Source organism: Nyctibius grandis, chromosome 6, assembly GCF_013368605.1.
Source record: "Nyctibius grandis isolate bNycGra1 chromosome 6, bNycGra1.pri, whole genome shotgun sequence".
NCBI classification, from domain to species: domain Eukaryota; kingdom Metazoa; phylum Chordata; class Aves; order Nyctibiiformes; family Nyctibiidae; genus Nyctibius; species Nyctibius grandis.
Window position 1 is genome coordinate 58,641,034 of NC_090663.1, and position 27,324 is coordinate 58,668,357.

The window sequence follows — 27,324 nt, forward strand, 5'->3', positions numbered from 1 at the left end:
TGCCCTTTATCACCACCTCACCCCCACCCCCCAGTTTATGTGTACAGGGAAGCTACACCTCTACTGATGACTTAAGAAAGACTTGAGGCCTTTTAAGATTTTTATTTTTTACCCAACCAGTCTGGAATGCATCTGTCCCCAGATGGCAGCCTGCAGACATTTCTCCCTTGCCTTTAAGGAATGAACTCAAAGATGAATTTTCCAGGTCCATGGAAACTTTGAAGCAGCATCTCCACCTCTGAAGTCAGTAGTCACCATTTCCTCGCTACACAGGAACACTCCCATTTCAAATGCATGAGATTAACTGAGGCCATGTAGTGAAATCAGTTTACAGCAAACATCTATACTCTTGTACCGCAAAAAGCTCCAGTATTAAGTGGGAAGCTGTGCAATGATATACCTACAGAGACAGTTTCTTTCTGGCCTTAAAGCCCTTAATAGATAGCATGAACAGACTAAAACCCCTCCTGCAACTTGCAGGTACTGTCTCCAGCTGTTTAACATCAAGGGGGTGGCACAACTGGAACACAGGAGCTCCTATTAAGAGATCACCTGCCATCTTCTGCTAGCTGGTACCACTATACACACATATTGAGACTACTCTTTCCTACTGGGGAAACTACAGTAAACAAGGGAAGAGCAGTCAGCAGTATTTTTGCGATCACATTACCTAAGTTTTGTTTAGGACAAGGCTGAGCTGTGGGTGAGCTGCAGAAGCCCTAGCTACACACAGACTCTGAAGAGTGAACACACGTATCAAAGCAGTAGCTTACTCATTTATCTTTGATTTGCATTTCTCTGCATCCCATAGAGAGTCAAGAAGCTGAGACATTCAGTTCCTCAGAAGCTTTATTTTCATTCAAACTACAGAAATAAAGTAGTACCTTCCAATTTCCCATTATACTTTCTGCGTATTTGTATGGCTCAGGGCGAGATGCACTAGGATAACTACCCTGTACATACGGAGGAAGATAAGGCTCAAAAACTAGCTTTACTTCAAAGAATGCCAAACCTTACCTATGAGGTTAGCTCCAATTCCTCAGTAACATTGTTTAATAGGCACAACATAATGAAAAAAGATTGATCTAAACTACCTATTGTAAGCAAAATCCAAGAATTCATTACAGAAAGCCATCCAAAGAAACCTTTTAGAAATAACAAAACAGTTTTCTACTTTGAAAAAAATAGATGAGTCATTTTTTCTTTATATATGATATATTCACACACATACTTTCAAGTATCATTTTCACTATCACACTTGCATGGCTAGAGATAAAAAAAGTTAAAATCCCATAAGCAGATTATTATGCCAAAGAAGTCACACACAGTCTTTATCTGGGTTTAGCAACACCTGGAATTCTCCATGGTATCACAGTGACCAAAAAAAGCAGTGACTAGACTCAGTGTAATTTTTCCCTTTATTAAACATGTTTTAGTAAGGCTTGAAAAGTACCAGGATTTAGGAAAATGGAGATGGGAAAAAGCACAGGCAGTCACAAACCTCACAAATTCATAGCTAAGCTTGTCACATGCTCAGTACTAGCGGGGAATAAAGAAAAAAATCTGACTTATGTTTGGTTAGCAGGCAAACTGATACCACCAGCCTGACTTCAGCTAGGATGTTTTTACATTTAAGGCATCACACAAAATAACAAGTTAATGCTAGGAAGCATAACAATCATCATGTGCTCAGCCACAATTCACATTCAGCTCTGGACATCAGAACCTGCTTTATTTCAAAACTGGAAGGCTAGTAAGGCATCCCATAGTCTTTTAGGAAAGTACCAGGCAGCCACCAGGCAACAGCAGAAGTGACTGTGGTTTTTATCACAGGGAAAAAGGAATTTAAGTGCTTATTAAAGGCTTTGCTGCAGTGCCAGAGCTGGACACCTGAAAACAAATTCTGGTGGAATACAAAACTAAGAGCTAAAATGCAGCAAGTCTGTTCAAGCAGCTACAGTGACAAGTGTCCTGCAAAGAGATCAAAAAGGAAAGTCTTTGTAAGATTTAACAGCTTCTGGAGCTTTGAAATGATGATGGAGAGGTACAGCAGGTGCATTTGACAGCCAGGACAGAGACTGGTTCCACACTGCTTGCTCTGCACTCCTGCTCTCCAAGTCTACTTTGGATAGACAGGTATGAAATGTCTCAAAGTGAAATAGGTATAAACTATTTCTTTACTGGTGGTATCATTTTCATTTGTCTGTTTCTTGCCTAATATGAAAAGGCACAAATTCTGCACAAAAAATTTATTGTACAACCTAACTAAAACTTACAAAAAAAATTTGCAGAAAGCGTTGACTGTTCTTAAGAGGGCAAAGTCATCGCCAAGTTAAGTGCTAGGCAGTCTGAAAGCTCTATGGGTTTAACTATTAAGCTCAATTATTCAGTTTAGTACTTCAGGGCAGGATGTTCTTAAAATGTAGTTTTAAAACCATCAGGCCCAGACTCAAAAGTAAAGCTTCTTGGAAACAAGGGAGGTCACATATATCAATGGGCAGATCCATGTCACTTTACTAGGCTGAAATGCAATACTTTCTTTGCTTTCAGCAAGGGTCCCATGGACTCCAGAATATTTTTTTCCAAGCATTTCTGTAGGAAAAGATTTCATGAGTTGGGATGGAAGTTTTGAGCTCAGTCTGGGCTTTACTAAAAGCTACTATTCCAAGTTCCCAGAATTTGGGTAACATTAAAAATTAAATTTCCTGAGCTACAGACAGTCTGAAACACAAGACAGTGACAGCGCAGCAGGACAAACAGAAAGTGACATCGAAAAGCATTGCACAGTACACCCAGAAGCTCTTAATTCACAACTGTTCTTTATCTGTTACCCCTTCTTCCCAGGCTACATTTTGGCACATTCTTACACCTTTTTAAACACAGCAAGTTTCTGCTTCTTTCCTTGCTCTGCTGGTTTGGTACCATATAAACCCACTTCTGAATAGATGCTTCAGACATTTATTCTTTAGTCTTCTCAGGCTTACTAAAACCACACATTGACAACAGCTACCCGTTTAGCTGGAAGTTTAATGACACTGAGTATTTTGTACCAAAACTAGATACTTAAATGCTTACTGCTTTTTCCTCTTACAAGCCTGTGGCTGTTTTATTAATACGCAGAATGGAGAGCTCTCAGCTTTCTCCCGTAGTATAAGAATACAAACTACACCATTATAATCAGAAGAACATTAGTATGCAGCACAAAGTGATTTGCAAGTTGGAGAAAACTAGGTTCATGGTCACTTGCTTCTTCTAGCAATGAATTAAAGGCATAGGTTACATATTTGATAAAGCAAATTTTCACTCAAGTCTTCTAGAAAGATAGCAATTGTTATTTGAGCAGCGAAGAGCCTCAAATCAACCTCCTTGAAGTTTTCCTATTACAGTGCAAGTCAACTGTCTGCTTAAATAGGCTCAAGCTCAAAAACCTGAGACCATTAAAAAAACCCTATCACACTTCTAGATGAGCAAAATGCTGCTACCCAGAACAATATTCGAGTCAGTCTTGTTGTGAAATTAAACAAAACCAATTATATACTTCTCACAACAGCACTCGGTTTAATCTCACTGCTTTCTACAAAAGGGCAGCACTACCCATGTTTCTGAATCGCACTCATTTTAGTGAGCCTTGCCCCAGTGCTTGAAAATTACATACACATAGACTATCTAATGTTACCACTCAGGAAACTGATTCATCTTTACCTTCCCATGCACACAAGCATTACTGGTTTATTCAGAAGTATCAAAGCCTTTATAAACACTGCTCAGCTTGAGGCTGAGGATACAGAACAGAAATAGTTTAGAGAAATTAAGTTAAAAAAGCTTACTTTAATTGCAAAGATGATTAGCTGAAGCAGTAAGCTGGAAAACCAGCAGGGACGGCTATATTCTACTATGAATGGTCCTATTAAACAAACCCGACTTGCTTTGCACGCCTGCAGAATCAGGGCAAGCAACCAGTTACACCAGAATCCATAAAAACCAGCATACAAACAGCCTAATAGCTCACTCCACATCCAGCATCTATCCTGGTTAATGACCAATATTACATATAGATGCCTACTATAAGTGTTCCTGTTAAAGAGGCATCATAATGATCCAGAAGATAATGTAATACCTTTTTGGTATAGTCTGATATGCTATTTATGACATACATTTCTTATAAAATGTGCAAGGAAGTGTTCAAGTCTATCTTAGCACACAAACACTTCAGTGCCTTTGTCAGGCAGATTTAAAAGCCTGATTCAACTGAAGCTTCATTGCGACAGTGACTAAACTTGCTCTAAGGAGTTATCACAAAGATCAAAACCCCAATAAGCATCTGTCTGTAACTGAATGAGAGCTATATAGCCCTGGCAAGATCTTGAAGTACATCACACTAAAACAATAGGAAATCAGCAATAAAGCATTGACTTTGCTGCATGCTCTACTTTTAAAGAGTGAAAAGAAAAAGCCTCTCACATGATGCTCAAAACAAAAAGTTAACTCAATGGCCTTCAAAATTTTCCCCCAATCCTGCAAGTCAAGCAAACTTAGAGCTCCCACAGCAACTTTCAGGCCAATGAAAGCTTCATTTAATTGCAAGACATACCTAATAGCAGACTACCTAGATCCTCATATACTTTTATTTTGCAGCCTTGTGTCTAATGCGCTTTACTTGTACTTCATACAGGAATTATATACCTAAAGTAGAATCACTCACTGAAGCGCTTTTAGTGTAGCTCCTACCAGAAACTAGGGGGCTTTCTATGTACCCTTGAATTTCCTGGTTGGCATAAACCGAAGTCAAAAGAGAAACAATGCAAACGATGATCAATTAGACCAACCACTAAGAAAAAACAGTAGCCACATCAATGTAATTTAACTTTGATTTAGGGTGCTGTCTAATAGATTTATTAAGTTTCAACAGACTATAGCTCCAGACTTTATCTTTCTTGGAAGACACTACAATAGAAGCCACAGTGGAGACTGCCTTGTCACAAGAGATACAAATACTTGCTGTATAGATGGAGAAATAAAAGGACAAATCTAGTTGTCTAAAAGACAATTCACTGTACACATTTTATTTACAGTTTTGTACACTGTCTTAATATGAATGGGACTGCTTTTCTACTTGAGCCATTTTAACCAAAGCAAAATAACCTAAGTAATACAAAGTGTTAAAATACAGCATAAGATACAAAAACAGACATACTATTTCTAGTAAGGAATGTAAATTATGGTGTTACATTAAAAAAAATCCACAATTATGTTTAGGAAATCACACAAACAGATCACTGATTTGACTGAAATGCATAAATTTGTAGCAAAGCTTTGATGTTACAAAAAAATGAAAAAATTACCAAAGAATGCACAAAATTAATGTTTATTCCACCTTTGTCATATTCCCAGATTCTTCACCAAATGTTACATGAGCAAAAACAACTGAAATCAAAATATCACTAATGTTATCAAATAGGGAAAGCAAATAAATTAATCTAGCAGCCATCAGCATAGGTTACAGCAAAGATGATGCTGTATAAAAAAATTGCTAGAAAACTGTATGCACCATACTCTTTTCCAAACCAGCAAAATGTTACTGCATACAATGCAAATGTAAAACAGAGTAATTTCCTGCAGGTACAGAAATGCAACTTCTTTTCTGAATACTGTGGATAAACAATTTTTTTTTTTAATGTAATAGTAATGTTTCTACCAAGCTATTACAGAGTGGGCCAGGAAAACATTTATGGTGAAGTGTACTAAAATTCTGATTGGTAATGGTTACTTCAGCCAAAACAGAAAAAAATGAACATAGAAGTACAAGACAAAGGCGAATGAGACTTCTCACAAATCTTAGCAACACTTAGATGGAAATCAAATTTAAATGTAGTCCACTCTGCTTTTGAAGAGGCTTTGGTTCAGCTCCCAAATCTCGATTGCTTGACGCAGTCTCCTATGAAAGAATACTCAGAAGGTGTCTTGTCTTCTTAAACAACAAACCTATTTTTAGTGGTGGAGCCGCTCTTAGTAGCTGTGTCTGCATGGGACTGATAACCAATCACTATCTTTGGAGGAAGTCCTAATCTTTCCTTGTATACTCTCCTGGAGAAAAGAAATAGAACAACAGTTCAAGCAAAGCCCTTAGGAAGGAATTAGTAACAGGACACCTGCTTTTAAGATCTGCTGACACCTTCATGAAGAATAGTTGCCTTCTTAGAAAGACTCTCAGGTACAAAGGACTTGAAAAACAATTTTTCTAGCGTATTGCATCTAAAAGTCAGCTTATACTTCTGTATGAACAATGACTTACCATATAAAATTGGACAAGCTCTGCCCAAAAAATAATTAACAGGCCTACATAAATGTAGGACACACATATTCTACTGCATTCATGTGAATATCATTAATATCAGCAAGCTACATTCCCACATATAGAAACAAACCAGCTATGAAGAAGTCATGGTCCACAATTCCAGAACTGCTGAGATGATTAAGTCACCTGAACCAAATAAAACAGCAATTCCCTGGAACAGTTAGTTTTTATCACCACACACATCTCAGTTGCACAGACTTGCTGTCTTTTCTTTACCTACTGATAGAAAAGCAGACCCCCATGCTCCAATTCATCATGGTACTGGTCATGGGCAGCTATCCCACAGAAGCTTTAAGAAAAATCAGCTTGGATCTTATGCCTCAAGAGAAAGAAGCAGCAGTACCTGCCTTACACACACTGTGTTCCTTAGCATAGAGTGAGTGAGATGCAAGCCACTAATGGCACTATGCTGCAAGCTCTGACTAAACCACAGAACAAGCCTGTTCAACAGCAGATTAACAAAACTACAGAAATTTGTTGGCGTTTCTTTTTTTTCTTTAAAAACTTACCCTAATCATAATGGAGCATTTTACAGGACCATAGCTTACCCCAATTTTAACTGTTAAATAAAAGCTTGATGTATTGTCTTTGGAGTTATGGCAACATGACAGCAGGCAGTCAACATAACTTACCTTAGTCATTGTGTCAGTCAGTTTGCAAAATCTTAACTTTTTTTACAGTTCTCTAATGGAGTTATCTTAGCTCCTCAGTTAATGGTTAATACCATTCTAAAAATGCTCTCTGATGCCCACTAGGTTTGATGTAACATTATTCTCTACTAGCAAAAGATGTGTACCACAGTTTTGTCTGTTTATTGTTAAACACTTACCTTTCAAGTCTGAACATGATTGTATAATAAAGTTGTTAGTATAAGGCAGACCCCACCAGATTCTTAAACGCCCAAATAAGAAATGTGTCAAGAGAGCCACCCATCCAGTAAGTGAAAAATGTTAGCAAGCTACTCTGCCTGGCAGATAAAGTTTAGCCTAAGACAGATGTGCTAAGCTGGGAAGATAAATATTTTTGTTGTTTTGCATAGGTTAAGTGGCCTACGATGACTGAATTTAACAGCAAGTAATTCTGAAGCATCAGTACTACAGCATAAGGAATCCACTAGCTTTTGCAATACTTGCTAAATAGCAGAACACAACAAGCATTTTTCCATAGTACAGACTCATGATAATCTGAGGTGACTACTGTTGCTTACTGGAATGAAGACTACAACATGCTATTACACATGTCAAATAATCCATGAAACTCAGCATTATTTTGTTTGATTTGTACTTAAACAGAGAAAAAGGTAGGAAAACATCCACAAAGTTTCACAGCACATCATTGTCCAGCTTTTTTCAAATATAAGGACATCCTTGTGAGCTTAGGATTTACAGTGCCTTTCCTCTCTTCTGTAAGCATCACTTTCCTGACAAAAATCTTACCAATGCTCTACTGTTACTGGCTACTACCCACCTTTAAAGACTGGCACGCTGCAACATAATCTATGCTATCTACAGGCATTAATTACAATGCCTTATTGTGAAATGAAAAACTTCTGCCAAGATTTGTGTTCAATTCTTCATTATTTCTACACTACAGCAAAGGCAGTGCAGCAGTACAAAGAAGTTACTAACATAAGCCCATATAAAAAACTACACAATAACACAATTTGGCACCGAGTTACTTAAGCTTGGGATACAGCTCTGCACAGGCTATAATTGCCTGAAGTGCATTCTCTATCAAGTCAGCTGGCTTTAAATGCATTGTTACACTTCACATATTCAAGACACCAATCACATTACTTACCCTATATGCGTAACAGCATCCCTGTTTTCACATTCAGTTGTCCATATTGCTATTTTATCACCCTTCGTTCTAACATTAACAACAGCACCACATACATCATCACTGTAGTCATCAAACGACTCCCCAATAAGGCACAGCAGCTACGAAACAAAGACTAACCATTAAAAGTGGCAAGTTCAAAGTCAGAATCCTGTTCCATAGGCAAACAGTGTATACAAAGGACTGAGAAATACTACATCTTACTGCTTATACCCACTTGCCATACAGCAATCATTTTCTGTTTGTTGCAGTATCTTCTGAAGTTCCAAATGTTACAAGTGAATGTAAAATCAGTTGTAGTAGAGTATCTTCCTCTTATTTTGAGCTTTCCATCTCTCCTCCTGTCCCAGCAGCTGCACGTTCTGACACAGCTGACCATCTACATAGTGCTGCCTCCCACCTCATCCTCCCCATCCAAAACCAGGTAAGAATTAAAGGAAGTTATTCTTCTTTCTAAAGTACACTGAACACAGGTAGACAAATCTGAAATTTTAAGTGTTTACATTCATTACCTAGGAAGAACCTGTGAAGAATTATTTGGGCAATATGTCAGCTATTTAAGGTCCAACTTAATTCTGAAGTATATCAATTCAGAGGCAAATCAGACTGCAACTTAGATGAAGAGTGCTGTCTAATGAAGTGGTACTTCCTTACCAACACACTCAGGAAGCTTCAGAGTTCCCACAAACTCTAAAGTGGGCATCAGTCATCCTGAACAGTGTGTGTGCAAGTACAACAATACAAGTGTACAAGTAACACAAGATTCTTCCCCCACGGATTTCTAATGATGAAGCTTGGAATTGGCAAAGGTGGTATTACATCAGGAACATCTGACTGAGTTAGGTCACATCCCTGTACGATATGCTAACTGTGAAAGCGGTATTTAAAATCTTCAACTGGCAACTTGTAAACCAAGCAATTTTCAGATTTTCAAAACTGAGAATGTCTTGTGGTTAAGACAGATTCATCTAGTCTATGCTGAATTAAAAATCCTTCTGCACACTGGAGTATTAATCTCCAAATGGAGACTTGTTTACTTCACTAGCACAGTACGTTAAATACCCTGCCATTATATTAATTTCCCAGAATCACTTACAACATTTGGAAATTCCACACTTGCAACTTTTTGAACAAAGCAGGTCTTTCAGTACCCACGAGAGCTGCAAGGGCTGACTTCATCAAGGAAATACAAAAAGGATAAAGTGTGCTACTGAATAAATCAGGTATAACTACACATACTTTAAATGTTACACCCAATCGGAGTATGCACACATTCACTGAGCAATGAAAGCCATAAATGTTTAAGTTTAAACCACACACAAACATTCAAAATATTGATCAACAGCCTTAGTACATATACAAGCAAAGATGACCACCATGCTCAATAAACACTAAAGTACATTCTCCATGAATGTTGCACAAGAGTGGAAAAAAAGTCATCTTAAGTGAAGTTTAGTTTAGTTAAGAACAGTAAAGATCATTAGAGCAGAATAAAAATTTGTTCCAAAGGGGAGTGGTAAAGGAGGAGGTTTTGATTTTTATTGGAGAAAGCTGGTTACAAATAATTACTGGAATTAGAAGTGACAGGGTTGTTTTAGAGCACACATCCCAGTCACTTGACTATTTAGGCTCTGTGCCATTGCTTGCTGCTGAACAAAAAGCAGAGCCCTCTAGCCTTAAGTCTACATAGACTATCTACATGTTTCCAATCCATATGTAACAGCTATTAAGAGTCAGAAAGACTCCTATAAGCATTTAGGTGGAGAGGCTAAAAGCACACAGCAAGATGTTCATTTACTCATGTGCAGTCGTATTGCCTAGTAGTATAATGCTCATCATCCTTTCTTCAAATCACTACTACAGTGACTAGAAAGATCCTAACAGCTCTTGTATTTTGAACCCCTCTGCTTTGATCCTGAAGGTAGTTTCTCCATTTCAAAGGGGTGCAATACTTCTTGCCTCTCACACAAGCATGTAAAAGAGATCAGAGATTTGGTAAGATTGCTTTGCATTGTACTGCCTACAATCCATGCCCCTAAAACCCAGATCACATTAGACTCTTTTAGGCTATTCTGAGTCAGTTCCTAGACACTACAGTTGTATCCTTTTCTACAATACATTTACTGCAACTCATGTAATCTCTAGAAACATATTTACCATTCAAAAGATCTATTCCAAAAAGATAACAGCAATGAAAAAAGTATGTTTATAGCATATAGGAAGATTGTGTTATTACTTGCCTATCCTAGTGTTCAGATAAATACAGAAAGAACAAAAATAAATCTGAAACTCCCTTGTTTCAGCAAGGCCAAAACCTGAAAGCTGTTCACTTGTAAGAGTATTTATAAAACAAATTGTTACATTTAAGCAGTTTAATTTGGGAGTCACATTCAAGACAAAGTACTTTCCCAGTAGCTTGACAACTATTCTGTACATTCCACAGGAAAAAGTTAATCTATCCTGTAGAATTATCTCTATTGCTGCCCATTATGACAAAGTATTCAACAGAATACAACTACTTTGAGCATCACTATTGAGAAATCATGTTTCAAATATAGCCTGACAATGAAAACTTACAGGACGCTCTGCTACCAGGAAGTTGGAAGTCTAGTGTGGCACATGGAAAGAACACACCAGTTAAAATATTAAATACAAATGCATGTCTCTTCAGTTGCAACTTGTAAGGCCATAGTGCTTACTGTCTCTAGCCAGAAGCGATCAAGGTCACTTCGTCTCTGCTGTTTGTTTAGTGTAATTAGCCATCGTCCTCCTCGTTTGTTTTTTTCATCTTCCCACATGGGTTCAATCCCATCCTGCAAAGAACAGCCAGAAGTTAAATCAGCTTGATCTGTATTTTTCCTAAGGAAAAACTAAAAGGCCAGCGATAATTGAAACAGCAACTTAAGAGAAAAGCATATAGTTTAAGATACATACCTGTCCAGAAATAGTCTCATACCAATACCAAAGTTCCAAAACACTTTAAAAAGTGCACTCTCTTAACAGATTTTTATTTCTAGAGAAGAATCACAGCCCAGGCAAAAAAAGTCTTGGCTACACAACATTACATAAAAAACTGGGGAACAGGCAAAGTCAAACATCTACTTTACCCATATAAAATTAGCAGCTACATTCTGGAGTCCTTATTTTAAGTCTTGGACTCAGTGCAACATTGGCCAAGTGCTTTGCTTATGCATGAAAATTACTTCACTGAAACAGACACCCTTGGCAGTCTATCTCAATGTCTTCCTGCACACACAAGGTGAGTATAAGAGGGTTTTTTAATTGCCAGGGCCACAAAAATCAACCCTCCATTCAGAAGCAAGTTGCATTCCAATTCATGCTTTACCAATGGCCCCGCACTGAATTAAATGGCTCTGGATGAGCTGATCCAGCCAGCTGCCACTCCCATACCCACTAGCTAAGCTGCACTTCAGGACAGTCAGTCAGTAAAAAAGCAGGTAACTGTCTAGACAGAAAAATTCGGTGAAGAAATGTCTATTGAGTTGCAGTATAGAACTTTGAAAACTAATTAAGCATTCAACATGCAGGATGGAGTAGTGTCAGCTCACTTTAAATTTAACACCCTCACTGGCAGCTGCAGAGCTCAAACTACTTCATCACCTTTAAGAGCAACTCTTATAAGGTCATGATTGAAGGACAACAGCAAGAGATTGCTCAGAAGCCTGCAACAGTTGCCAATTCTGTACCTGTTCCAGGTATTTAAGTAATATTATTGATAATAGATAGTATGCAAACACAGAATAGATGCACATACTTAAACAAATTTAGGATTCATGCAAAAAATACAAGCATAACCCATAGATATCCTAACCTCTGAAGGGCCTACAGCTTCTTAAAATTTACTAGTAAGGTTTCTCAGTCACCTAAAAATATTGTTACCTTCCCAAACCCAAGCATCACCACCTCTTCACTACCTAAAGCTGCTGCTGGGGTTTACAAACCATGTACAGTGTACTGAGGAGTGCCAGCAGCTTAGTTCCTCCATAAGCAAAGGAGGAACCAGGCACCAGTACTTAGGGGATTATTTGGGTATTTGAATCCAGAAAGGAAGCTGTATGTTAGAAGCACTTCACAGAGGTCAGGATTTAATTTAGAGCTCCAGTTCAGATCTCCACTCCAGCCAAGGCAGGATTTCACATACACTTTATCAGCATTTCCTATTCACTAGTTTGAACACTTCCTCAGCATGCTTTAAGTGTCAGTGTGGGGTACAACCTTCTATTTCATCTATAAGTAATAAAGCAGTTAACTAGTGGTGTAAAAATTAATTATAGGAGCATCATGCATCTGGCTAGTAGTGCTCAGAGAATACTGGAGAACACTGCAGCCTCCCACAGAACTCAGACTTTCAAACTCATTCCATGTCACACCAAATGACAGAGCTGGAAAATCTTTCATTTTATAAAAATTGAGACTTAATTATTTGCACAAATATTTCAAACACAGAATGAAGACAAACATAGTAACAGATTAAAATGGACTGTCTGTGAAGTGTGTTAAAGCAAGTACTTGCACTTTCAGAACTAGTGACAGCCTGATTTTCAGAGGGTATGTGCTTGGGACTTCCTAAAAAAATTAACACCTTTAGGACATTCCCAACCACATTCTTAAACATCTGAAGTGAAATATTTGGACAGTGTCTTGCTTAGTCAGGAAACCATCCATCAACATCCATAACTGAAGAAAAAAGGTTAGCAAGCATACCTTAAAGAGCGAGTAGTCACAACCAGGCATTAAATTACTAGAGAGCTGGATATGGTTGTATAAACTATTGGAGGGAAAAAAGCAGGATTAAAAACTAAGCATTATTTTAAGGTACAAAATTCTTAAAAGAATTTAAGATGTATGATCAAATAAAGTACAAAAATGAAGCAGCATTAAAGTTATTTCAGAAGCAACCCTACTTCCTAAGTATTTTTCAGCAGTATAAAAGCATTAGCTTTAAGATGTTCTGGGCTTAAAGCAGCAGAATGGAAACTGGTTAACACTTGCTGGGTTCCTATACACAACAGTATTTCCCAGAAATACCAATGCTTCTTTTAAACCTAGTTCTAACAAAGACATTAGAAACATAACTCACTGAACTTTCACAGCAACAAGTTCTGTGTGCATGTGTATTCTGTATATGGAATATGGATAATTGTTTATATTTCTAAGGCTACTCTCTCTGCAGAGAGATGTTTTGGGAGAAATATTCAACTTTGTTATTTAATACAATACTCTAGGGATGAAAGCTGTAGGCCTGATAATTCCAATTGAAATAAGGACTCAAAAGGCAAAAACAGATGACAGAAACAACAAAATATAAAATATGTACTCCAAATTAAATTTACAATCACGTAATTCAGAGCAAAAAAAAAATAAAATCAAAGGAGTACATACTGTCTACACCTCTAGCAAGAAGACAGATGCTTTTTTTTCCCCCTGCACTGTTAAGGCCAGACTTCAGAAAAAGGCCTGCACATATTACAGTAACCTGTAGCCCAAGACCAACTAACATTCAGGCATGGTCCAGCACCAAAAAGAAAATTAATTACTGCAATGTTCTAACAACTAGAAACCAGACATAGGAATTTACAAAGCCAGGTACAGATTTACCAGCTTCCCTCCTTTAAGTTTACCTTAATATTTTCTCCCCAGAACAACAAACCTATTTCCCACTCCAACCACAATGGAGGTAAAGCTTCTCAATTGCTTGTGACTGATTTTATACCCTTAACTACACAGATCTAGATTAAGCACTTTTCATTAGCCAGACCATCTTGGTTACAGGAGCTCAAAAAAAAAAAAACCAACAACTTACCCTTAGCCAACTTTAATAGTGAGCATCAAACAATTTAACCACCTGTCACATACCCCAAGACTGCAAACTACTGTTCACTCAACCATCAGTCACCCCCACAGCAGGAAAAGGAAAGCTGGTTACAAGCACAGAATCCTATTCCCTCTCTTTGAGGATTGCACTGATAAACACTTGTTCAACATTTTCAGTATCTTTATTTCTTCCCTGTAGGTGCTAATGGGTCACTGATGGGTCTCATTATTCCACTTAGAGACACCAACTCTCCCTTACTGATCACCTGTAAAAGAAGGTATGCAACAAAAACCTTAAGAACTCTACCACTCAATGTAGCTCATAACACTAAGAAAGAACAAATATATAATGCACTTTTTTCATCCTCCATCTCATGCCACTTTCATTTTCTCCATATTTCATCATTATGGCAGGCAAAATCTTCCAAGTAAGCCACCTGAATTAGACTGAACCAAGTGTTTGGAAAGCATAGGCCTACCTTCAACAGTTTTATTCTTGCTGTTTGAGCCTAATTGCTTTTGCAGACCTTCACTTTAGAATGAAAGTAGTTTGTTCTGTAACCTCTAATGAACTTCTTTCAAGGATGCCATTAATATGCATCAATCTCCCAAGTACTATGCTCCAGATTCAGGCACCCTTGCACATCTCAAGTGAGCCAGCTGTCCAAGAATTTAACGAACTAGCACAATTTGGGGCTAAGGAAGTGACAATCAGTTGGCTCCAGGAATTCACAAACTCATGTTACTATGAGATAGCTACTGCACAAATACAATTTTTTACATGTATGTTACATATACATTAATATAAGCAGTACTGCAGTGTTAACAGCAGGACAATGTGCATTTAAAGGATGAAGAACTTCTCCAATCACGTTTTCTTCAAAGGCTACATTCTCCTGCATTCTGAAGAATGGGGTAGGCCTCACCTTCAATTTTGCAAACATTTCTGATAACACCCAAAAAGCTGCAGTTAATGGAGTACTTTATTGGGGTTTTTTTGACTTTGGCATAAGCTTTGCCTACATATACCAGGATTATTATGCAGATTGAAAAAAATTTTTTACTTACGCCCAAAAATCTTCAACAGTATCAAATTTTGAGATAAGACGAAGATTTGCTTGCCAAGTTTTGCTCTTGTCATTTTTAAAAAACCAGAGTGCCCATCTAAAAGAAAACAAAATAAAATAGAATCTAGAAATTAAAGTATATAAAAACATCGTTCATTATTGGTATTGTTATAGCCAAGCTAATTGCAAACCTTAAGAGACTATTAATATCGAAGACAGTTTTCATCAATAAGATACATGAGAAACTCAGTTCTCAAATCCAACTCTTTGCAGATCAACAATATTTGTGTTCCCCTTACAAGAATCATGGCAGACCTCAATCTGTTTAGGCAAATATTTCAAGTAGTTTTGGATCATTTCAAAGACACTAAACCTCTAAGCCTCAGATGTTTCTCCTTGCTGCCACTGCTAAACTGCAATCCCCTACCGCAAATAACTGATTATGGTCTAAAACAACACAAGCTATTCAAACTAGAAGCACAGCTCCCTTTCCAGTAATTTCCTTGCAAAGGTTACAAAAGCTAATTATATCACTCCCAAGCTACACATGACATAAAAGTTTCCCAAGCACTCACATACTAAGAGGGCATAAATTTTAAAAGGGAAGCTGCTTTAAGCTTACTAGTGGCAACAACCTTTAAAAAAACCCCACCAACTAACTGCTTCAAGTTTTTAAATCTGTATACATGAAGTCAAGATGAAAAAATTCTCCATCCAATTTTCATCATTATCTCTGCTGAGTACAAATCTCACATATAAACTGAGCCTTTACACACAGAGGTGTTCTTTCTGAATGTAAAGAGCATCGTTTAAAATGCTGGATAAGGATATCTGATGAGGCATTTAACAAAACAGGCTTAATTTTTGTTTTGATAGTTTCAGTAGTGTTGAAATCACTCAGGTTAGCACTAGAGTAAATTTATCTTCTCCCAGCAGAGTACTTTAAGTTGCCAAGCGTCCATTTATTGGTTTGAGACCTTTCCTGGCATTTCAAACCTTGTTTTAAAAGTTTACTATTTTCCAGTAATAGCCCCACTACCACTTGTAAAGCAGCATCAGCACCAAATTAATCAAAGTGTTTAGAGGAAAAAGAGAAAGGATAGAAGTTGAGAGAAAGACAATAGGGAAAAATGGGACAGATACAGCATAGCACTACAGTTCAGAGTGGTTTTCCATACTTGCCCAAAACTTAGAAAAAGAGTAAGGTGCCACTTGGTAAAAGGTTCACTTTGGGGCAGCACCTACCTACCAACTTAAGTACTGAGCACTCTCCATCAGCTCTTCAGCTTACTTGGAGAAAATGACTTCCTAGCTGCTCTTTTTGGAGTATATGTATGTTGCTGGAGTAACTTTTGTGCACATTTAAAGGAATTCAACCTGTAAGCTTGTAATATCTTTACTGCTGAAAGGTAGTTTGAGTTTGAGGTTTTCAAGTACAAAGTTTCTTGGTAAAGTCCTCATTGTCTTTATAGCTCAGTAAAAAGCTGAGTAGTAGCTTTTAAAGCTTTTAAGACATACCTGGTTTTGTACACTGAACACGGAATTTAGTAAGTGGGCTTTGAATTTTCAATAACTTTTCTTAACTATACTTTTAAGTACTGCTCCATGTTTTTCTTGTCTATTACTGTAGACACCAACCACTCATATGATCAAGTCTAATAAGCTCTTTGGCTGATCAACACAGCTTCTACTACTTTCAGTTCCAAACAGGACAAAAAAATAAATGTAAGATATGAAGGAGGGAGACTGATAAGAAATGAGAAGTCTTTACCACTGGCACCTTGATTGCCCAAAGTACAAGGCAGAAGGGAAGGTTTTCCAATTCTATTTGGCAGCTACTTCATCTCAGTATCAGTCTCTTAAAACACATCAGAGGAAAGCAACAAAAGCTCTGCTTGCCTCCAACTAAAAGGGAGGCCACACTCTTTTCAATCACCTGTCTGCATTGTGAAAATTTGCAAAGATTTTCAGCTTCTGCAACACTACATGAAAAGGTTCTATATCACAACACGATCAGATTGCATTTCCTCTGCAACCACACTGCAAAAATCTTAGAAAATTGAGAACTCTCAAAATGCTGCTAGAAAACAAAGAAAACAAGACAGCTGTAAAGCCATGGGCATTTTTCTATCTTTGGCAAAACTACAATCATGCCTCTCTACTATTTACCTGTTTTGTAGTGGATGCTTAATATACTGTTCAGGGCTGGCAACCTCCTGACTAGGTGCTGCCTCGGTTTTCTCCTCTTCTGAAGGCTGAGGGTTGGGAGTGGTTTCCTGTTTGAAGAAAGGAGTTATTAATATGTTCCTTCTCAATTTTTATTGAACGATTTAGTTCTTTGAAGTAACTTCAAGAAGGTTGAAGCTACGAGTTCCTCTAATTCATCTTGGATTAGGGGCCCAAATCACATCATGGAAGCACAATCTGCCTCCCTTTATTCTTCCAAGATCTGAACAGGTCCTACAATAAATACTAACTGCAGGAATTCACATTCTGCTGTTCAGTGATTTGCTTCATGTCATTTGTTTCCAGAATGGTTTATTTAACATACTTGTCTTACTTCTAAAGAGTTCTGATATTAGTTCAGAAATACACAGTATGCTATGTTATCTAGAATATGCACATCTAAAAATTAATTTCCAGAATAATAACTTCAGAAGGAAAATTAATTTTTTTTATCAGTTTCTGACAAAGCATCACTGAAAACAGATGTACAGGCCCTGTTTATTTAGAAAAATCTGTTATTACAAGTAGGAGACATGCCTACAATTTTCAGGTCTGAAATCAGCTATTACAAGAAGCTAGAAACCAGACCAGTAAGTAGTATCTTTGTATTTGCAACATCACTACTAACAAAGCTTCAGGCACCAAACAGCAGAATTTAAGCACATATTAGTTCTCGAATTTCAAACTGAAATGAATGTAATTACACATTTACCACAGATCAGACTGATTTCCAAGTAGTTTTTTCAAGTCTCTAGAGAGAGTGCTAGAGATAAATCTACTTTAACACAAAGAAGTGAAATAATATTTTCCCTCTGCATGCAAACTCCCTCAAGCTTGTCATTCAGTTCGAGAAGCCACTGTGTCAGGTTTGAAATTCTAATGCCCTTCCTTCAAATCAGGGAACACAAAGTTTTATTATGAGGCCAAGTGTTCCTGCCAGTTACCACCATCTCTCCCTAATCTGCAATCTACACTAGACTATAACAGAGTCAAGGAATGAGGACTAGAGCTCATTCCCTAACACTAACACAAAAATGCCTGTACAGGGGACCCTGTGAAAGAAAAAGCACTTCAGTAATATAAACAAATACTAACTACAGCAGACCCAAGAACTCTAGACATTCCTAAATGCAGCAATACAAAAGCAGTACTGTTAATTTAACCTTTGTGGTTTTAAGAGAACAAAGCAATGTAGGGGTGGATTAAGTAATGGTAAGTCAGCTAATTAATGGAACAGTTTACTCCACATTTCCATGTTACTCAGTTTATGGTCACCAAAGCTGCTGAGAAGTGGAACAGATTTGAAGCAATAACATAAACAAACACTGTTTAACCTTCACAGTCCCAGCTGGCAACACCTAAAGATCTGTCTTAATAGGGGTTTTCTTTTCATCATCAATGTATTTAGCATTATTGAGCATGACATTATGTTTTACTTCAGAGAAGTTACACCTTTGTGCCTGAGAATAATTAAGCATGTTTTAGTTTAACAACTCATCTAGAAAAACATCTCTGTTCAAAAGTTAAATTTACATCACGTTTAAGAATGCTTTCACATGCTCCCACATTCACAGTGAAAAGACTGAAATGTGAAGACCTAACAGGGGCAGTGACAACTAGGACAGTGCTTTGATTTACACAGTACAAGAGGCAGGTAGTACAATTTCCTGCCTCTAAATGAAACTAAATGCTTTCTGAAGATTCCCTAATGGGGATCATCACTGACAAACCCACAGCAGCAGTGTTGAACAATCCATCAAACCTCCTTCAGTGTAATACTATCAAAAGCTAAACAGATCTTCAAAAAACTTAGTAAGTGCTTCAAATCCTATCTATGATAAAATTGCTAGTGTCAGCCCCATTTATTTTTAAGTTGATGGGATCAAATATACATCTTTCCCGTTAATCACATGCAAGAACGCCACAGAACAAATTAAGATGGTCAATACACAAAGACTGTAAAATACACCAAAGCAGCATTTCAGTATTTCCTCCTCCAAGTTATTGTTCGTATTATACTACAAAAAGTACAGACAACTACAGTAAGTGTTGCCCCTTCAGGGGCTTCTAACTAGAAGAGTTAGAAATATTTCACATGCAAACACAATAACCATACAAGCAAAATCTTGTTGATATTTTGGAAGTAAACTAAGCACTAGGTTTTGTGCTAAAGCTTGCTTTCATTCACAATACTCTGCAGTTGTGCCATCTAATATTTACAATTGATTTACAAATGCTATTACACTAAAGATTTTTACATCAAATAGACTCACTCTTGACAAATGCAGAATATCTTCCAAAAATAATTTCAGTTGAGAATCTCATTCATGTTTGCTCAGCAAAGAGCTTTCAATATACAAAGAGCTAATCCTAAAGTCTCCCTGGTCAGCCTTCCAGAAGTATCACAACTATGTAAACTGGAAGAATCAATACAAAACTAAGCACATACGGGGGCTATGCCATTTCATAACTTCTAATACAAGACAACATCAGAAAGGATTAAGGCAGCACCTCCAGACAATTAAAAAAAATTCGACAAGCCTTAATACCTGCCCAATATACTGATGGCCACCCTTTGCATAACTACATGAAAGTCCATTTCTGGACAAATGGAAGACATCTGACTCAGCACAAACGTTTTAGTTAAGTTGCCACAATAACAAGTCCCTGAAGATATTTTGAAAGCTACCTAGCATTAAATGACACTCAGACTAACCATTGTTTCAAGCTCCTGTCCAAAACAGTACATGACAACTCACCTCCAAGGCCTGGCTAACTATCATCTTGACCCAGGATTATGCCACTCCCCTCAAAAACTAACCCAGCCAGAAGAGATTTTTTTTTTTTCGGCACCAGGCTGTCCATCAAAACAGGTACAGCTGTGCACACCAGAATAAACCTGGAAAAAGGTGTAAAGTTGCCAGCAGAGCCTTCTACCACAAAACAGTTTTCTGGCTGGTCTCAGACAGAAGCCCAAAGCAGCTTGTTTTCACTACCTTTTATTTCCCACTGCCATCAAGGAAAACAGAAGAAGGACCATTTTCATTTTTGGCTGGTTAAACATATCAGCTCCCATTTCCTTTCATCTTACCTTTATCTCACTATTCTGACAACCAAGCTAAAGTATTTGTATAGCAAAGCACTTTTCATTATTAGTCAAATACAAAAGTATGTAAGTTCACTAACTGCCATTCAAAGTCCATTTCTTGTATCCAACCTCTTCCCAGCTACTGAAATTCTACCCCAAACCACAAGCATGCAGGTTTTAAAAGATTCTATAAATCCAATATGAATTAAAGTGATATTGTACACATTTTACATCTTGAAATCTTGGAATTGCTACACCATTAACTTACTAAATTCAGACTGGCTCCATGAGCAATATCTGGACTACTAAATTTAAAATCCTTCATAATACTTTACTATTGTTCATAACCAATGCATTTTTTAACCTAAAATTGACTTTGTGTCTACTACTAAACTAAGCCACCACTGGGTTTGCTGCTTTTAAAATAGATGTAATAAAAATAGGGTAGTATTACCAGATAAACTAGAAAGCTTCCTATGGCCAATCCTACTCCTCACACACAAGACAGCACGTAATTAAAAGTGACATTTATTCACTACCCACATATTTTTTTGATGTAGGAATCAGCTTGCAGAAGTCCATGAAACATTTGCCTATTCAGCATTTAATAACTGTGCGTATCTGCACATTACGTGGATTCTGACACTTGCAGATTTAATTGGTGTTATTTATTCTTTCTCCACAGCATATGATGACCAACATAGCAAAGGAAGGTGTGCATGTCACCAGGACAGGAAACAAACAGCACTTGAGTAAAAACTGCTTAATCAGGTTTGTCTACTGAAGAGAACAACTAGCTTGACTATGTTTCACCAAGTGTTTTCAGGTGCTGCCCAGACCACATCCATTCATCTAATTTGTCTACAGTTGTTTAGGAATTCCAGTTGAGAGAGCACAACATCTGTGTCCCAAAAGGATGTAGCCTAGCATTCTTGGTGAAAGTTATGGGAATCAATTAGTGGAAGAAGCTTCCAAAATTTACTTGCATTAAACCAAATTAAATACATTTTAGAGTTTCTACTTTCTTGTTTAGTGTTTCCAACAGAATGGGAAAACTGCACATCCCAGTTATCAGATGTCTAGGGAAAAAGCATGTCAACTCTCTGCGGGTCCTTATGCTTCTTGTGGATAACTGCTACTACGCTACTGTTAGGATAACAATTCACAAGGCACAAAATCAAGAGCTATTTATTTCAAGATATTCTGGACAAAACCAAAAGGATTTAAGCCCACTCACAAGCAAGTATTACGTGCTGAAAAAAAAAAAAAAAAACAAACCCACAACACAAACGATGATCTGATACGTAACTCCAAGGAATGAATATACAGAGGTAAAAATCATACATATGTGTAATACCAACTGGAAGAAAGGTACCAACAACCACCTGTTACCAATTGAAGTGTTAAATAGCTTTCCACACACCAGGACAGAGAAAAATTTTCTAGGCATGACATAACAAGGCCTAATACAGAGCAACTGTCCTATCTGCATATATTATTACTTAGACCACCACAGATTTTTAGAAAGGCATTCACTATTAGATCACAAATGTGGGGCATTATTTTAACGGAGTGACATCCCACCAAATTAGAACAGAAGCGCAACACATGTACAGGAGGACAGGAACAAAAGACTGAAGTAAAAGAGGCACAGGCTTCCTCCAGGGTCAGAGGGGCACACTGTTTTTTTTGTTTGGTTTTTTTTTTTTAGGAAATATAATCTCAGGTTTTAAAATATGCAAAGAATATTTACAGCCCTTTTGACTTGTGAAAAACGAGTTACATACACTTGAAAGTACCCATCAGATTTTCAACATTTAACTCAACATTATGACCAGAATTAGCAAACAAGTTAGAAGGTATATCAAAATACTTCAGTATCTTTGTGTTTTCACTAGCTGCCTAAGCAGGCTGCCCTTGTGCTACCACTTCTCACCCCAGTCTGCACTCTGCTCCTGCCTTTGCTACTGGAACATGACTTTCCACATCTAACATTGTGCTAGCTCTAAGACACTCGGACAAGAAAACATACCTCCCAAAACTGCTGAGGAGATGACTCAAGGGACAAAACACCTCTAATCTCCCCACACACTTCTACACAACAGACACAAAAGCATTCTAAATTATTGCGAGTATATTGAGCTACTCATTCAACCAAGCCACAGGATTTTACATCAGCTGAAAAATTAAGACACATTCAATCTTCAGAAAAGAATTTAAAACAAAATTGTGTACTGTACAGATGCTCAAGAGGTCAGTCTTCAACCAAAAAGATAAAAGTACTGAACATACTACTGGTATGCCTGCTTATTGTAAAGCATGTAATGTACACAAGCTACTTTCATAAAACAGCATTTGATCATGAGAAAAACTGACCACTATTTAAAAGATTCATTTAAACAACTGCTCTGCACATTTTGGAAATAAAGCCTTTAAACAGTTACATTTTTCCTACCTTATATGCACTATATAAGAATCAAGGACAACTGCCACTTTCAGGCAGCTAACAGAACACTTGCATCACATAACACGCTTAAATCTTTATATCATACATTCAGTACCTTCATACTGTAAACATTTTAACAAGAAATAGGTTTTCGGACTTGGAGTGACTGCTTTAAGTTTCTGGGTTTAAAATAGTTTCCAAACTTATGTTTAACCTTTAGAGTATTTCAAAAGTGAAAGACAAATTTGTTGGAGCAAGAAGTCACATTAATTCACTTTTAAAATCTGCATTTCTCTTTCACAATGCAGGCTCTCTACCAACATCCCTCATTTGATTCTCCCCTCTATTCCCTCAAAATTCACACTGATCTTCACAAAGCTGCCAAAAGGGTCACATTTGCTCATTAAAATTTCCCATATACCTCCACACCTGCAGGTAGTATCAGTAAATGAAACACAACTCAGTCTCATATGCTATTTTTATGCATTGCCTTGAAATAAGCTTGATATTTTACATGCTGTGTGAAATGTAATTTTTTAAAATTGCTTTCAGAAAAATGTTTATCTCAAAAAATGTACAAGTTGTCCAACATCTTCCTCCTCTAAGAGGAAGCTTTGTATTCAGTCAGAAGTGCAACTGACAATTCAAAAGCTTATGACAGACATTCTCGATTATTGAACAGCATACAAGACACATTTATCCTGCATCATTTCAGAAAAATGCAATGAGCAAGCAACTGTGTTCACAATACTACAGGTGAATACTACACTGATTTCAACCACAGCAGGTCACTGACTATACTACAGCAGAAATACCTAGTAATAACAGTAAGTCTAAAGTTGAACATGGCCTGCACTTTATTTACATGCTGTCTGTCAATAATACAAAAGAAATACCTTTCAGCCTACCTTGAATTTTAGGAGCTATTTTGAACTTTTAGGAATTTCAAGGCCCTACACCACTATGTTTGTAACCCCTTGAAACAATACTGTTTCATTTAAAGAAATCTGTGAGTCCCACCTATTGACAATTAGCTGTTTAAACAACCATTTTCCAAATTATGCTTAGCTGAAGTTTCACCCATGTATCTTAAAATGTGGAGTTCAATTCACAAGAATTGCATGTGCACAAGTCATGAAGAAAAAAAAAATCCAACACAACCACCATGATGCCCATTTCCAATTTGAACAACAAGGTATCAGATACTCATGTGTAAGTTACTTCTACACTGTTTATACGCACCTAGAAGTTACAGGTTTTGTGCGGCTACATTTTAAAGTCACCTTTGGTAAACTACTGTTTACTAAAGCATTACTATTGGTTTTGTTGACTTTGTGGACTTTTGTACAGTGTTATCTGATCACATTTAATCCTCAAAGGCTACAATATGAGCACACTCTAATAGGACACTTCTGCATATTCTCACAAGTTAATCTAGAATAGTGTTAGAAGAAACAATCTGGAAAGCAAAAGAAAAACTGAGAGTTTTAACCTGTCAATGTTGCTGAGGCTTAAGTTTTCCCTGCAGATGCGAAGTAAACCACTGTGCCTATACTTACTTAGAACATTCTTGTTTTTCTTAACAGCTTCCATGGGACTCTTTACAGTACTCTAAACTCAAGTTTCAATATTCCTAAAGTTTCAAACATTTTTTCCAGCCTCTTAACAAGACTTAAAATGTATGTTACATTTGAGAGCATAGAAGTACTAGAAACATCACTGATTTTAGTAGGAGCCTACATTAAAAAATAAGACACATTCAGTAGTGTTTTGCATTTCCCAAGACATATTTTCACACTAGGGAAGCATGACAGATGACATCTCTACAACCCTAGGTCCAGATTTTGAAGGGCAGCAACAGAAAGGCTTCCCTACGATCAAGAGGTAATCCAATCCCTAACCACACATAAAATTAAATTGTTCAATTGAAAAGCACGCAGTACTTCTGCAACATTAAGCATCTATGACCTCAGTCACTACGCAAATCTAACTTCAAGCCTAGGCAGGAGAAGTGTGAGCTACCTAAAAGGCAATAAACAAAATTTTTATTGTTTAAATAAATCTGAAAATAAGCATAGCTGATATTTGTTTCCTGAAGTCAAACAAACTTCAACTATGGCAGAACATTCAACAGCAGCATTACTTAAACTGTTGTGAGCGTTGCCCTATCTTCTACTTTTACAGGCTCAGTGCAACTGTTTGTCAATGCACGGTGAACTGGATCTGGGAAATCAATCTTGCTGGGAAATGGCGTGGCAAAAACAGTTGTTTATTTTTGGCTAAATTACACCCCAGATCTAGCTCAACGTGCAACCTCACGCTTATGCAACAACAATGGAGAGGCAGGCTTACGCCAGCACAACAGCAAAGCAAGCCACAAACCCATGCTTTTAGAGTCATTTCATTTCCAAGGGCCATCAGTATTACAAATCATTTATCACAACCCCTGCTAAGCTCCATGGTCATCACAAAACACTGAGCTGCCAGGAAGTTCTCATCTTCAGAGATGTGGGCTACAGCTCAATTCAATCAGCTTTTGGATAGGAAAACAAGTGTTTTAACACTGGCTGGAGAAGATGGGAAGGGTGCTGCTGGTGGTCCAGATCACTGTCTTAATAACTGACATTCTTCCTGTTCAGAACTGCTAATCAAGCAATTTATAAACGCTAACCCATTCTAATCTCTTTGTTGTAAGTAAAGGTGCAGGGTGTTTTGTTCATGGAATAAAACCATAAGAGGAGGATGAATGTCCCTTACACAAAGGGTAAAATTAATTTTTATTTCAAGAGAGTGATTTTCAAACTTCAAAACTTTGTCTAAATGTTACAAAGCCTCTCCAAAGTACACACTGCCTATTTATTCATAGTTGGTAAGCAGCAGCAAGAAACTAGCCTTCCTTAAGTTTCTCATTTTCCTGAAATTCTAATACAGTCTTCTGCTGTCCACTCCTCATGATACACAAGCATGCGAGATCAGAATAACCACCATACTTGGACCACTTCCAGCTGTTTCAGTTCTTTATGGAAGTGCAGGTTGGAACAGTGTTTATAAAATAGAGCACAGTATCATAAACACAACTTAATACCTACAAAAAGAAAAAATACTGACTTATCATGAAAACGATAAAAAAAATTGAATAAAAACATCATTTCAATCCAGAAAGATGACACAACTGGAAAAAGGCAATTTTGTTTGCAACAAGCCTGGATTCTTACCAGTCCCGCTGTCTTCTCGTTTCAGCTGCCAAACTCCCGAGCAGCGGAGCTACTTACAGACCCTCACCCCAGCTTAGCGACCCCGCGCCCCCTCATCGCAACGCCCCTCTCGCCCAAACTCTCAGGCACCGTGTCCGTCTTGAAACTAGACCTTCACCGCTCCCCGCCTGCCACGAGGGCGCTCGCCAGCCGGCGAGAAAGAGCCACCCGCTCACTGACCGGCAAGCCTAACCCACGGGCCTCTCCGGGCGGAAAGCAACATGGCCACCCCCACCGCGCCACATGCGCCGAGCGCGGCGAGAAGCAGCGCGTCAGGCGGCCGGGCCGGCTCGTCGCCACCCGGCGCTGCTGCTCTCCCTCGCCGCACCTTCCGGCCGCGGCGTCCCCCCTGCCGCACCGCCGCGGGGGCGGCGGGGTCGGGCCGCGGGCGGGGCGCGGCAGCGTGGGCGCCGCGGCGGCAGCCAGCGCCACCGGCCCACAGGCCTCGCTCGCTCCCTCCCGCCCGGCCCTGCCTCCACCCCTCTCCCGCCCGCCCGGGGTCGCCGCCGGCACGGCCCTGCGCCCCCCGCACCCGTGTGGCGGGCGGCGGTGCCAGCAGTGCCCTCAGGCCCCAGCCCCCGCCTCCCCCTTCCTCACGCAGGCCGGCGCCTCCCGCTCCCCCTCCCCCCGCTCCATCCCCCTGCGTGCGTGCGCTCCTCGCCAGCCTCACCGCCCGCGCCCCAGCCCGGCCCCCATCCGCCTCCCGCCCGGCGGGCGCCCGCCGCGGCCCGGGGAGCCGCGGCTTGAGGAGGAGCAGGAAGCGGCGGTGGCAGGAAGGTAAGGAAAGAGAGAGAAAGGCGGGCGGGAGAAGGGAATGAAACACTCACCGGTTCCACCGCCGCCATCTTAGATCGGTCTGATCGCAAGAGCGCCGCGAGGAGGGGAAGGGGCGGGTAAAACACCCAGGTTCAAACCCGGTTGGCCGCCCGGCGGTCACGTGAGCCCGGCGGCCGTGTGGGAAGGGGGAGGGGAGGTGCCGGCCTCCGGGCCCCGGGCGGGGCGCGGTGCCTGCCGGGAGCTGTAGTCGGCGAGCGCGGGGGAGGCCGGGAGCCCCGCCCCCTCTGCCGGCGAGGCGCGTCACGTGGGGAGGAAGGGGTGGGCAGCGCCGCGGGGCGGGGGACTCCTGGCGGCCGCGCCGGGTGGGACGTACGTACGCACGTACGACGCCGTGCGCGCAGGCGTGTGGCCCTCGCGCTCCCTCGGTTCGTCCGTGC

General features: G+C 39.1%; 1 protein-coding gene across 1 annotated transcript; it reads right to left on the reverse strand.

Moving 5' to 3' along the window:
• Positions 1 to 831: 831 nt before the first annotated feature.
• EIF4E (eukaryotic translation initiation factor 4E) lies at positions 832 to 27,044 on the reverse strand. The gene is made up of 7 exons (XM_068404266.1): positions 26,938 to 27,044; positions 17,266 to 17,372; positions 15,098 to 15,193; positions 12,920 to 12,983; positions 10,894 to 11,007; positions 8,156 to 8,295; positions 832 to 6,084 (listed from the first exon to the last, which is right to left on the reverse strand). Exons 1-7 carry the CDS (start codon positions 26,953 to 26,955, stop codon positions 5,970 to 5,972), a joined length of 654 nt encoding a protein of 217 aa, XP_068260367.1. The 5' UTR covers positions 26,956 to 27,044; the 3' UTR covers positions 832 to 5,969.
• Positions 27,045 to 27,324: the final 280 nt, after the last annotated feature.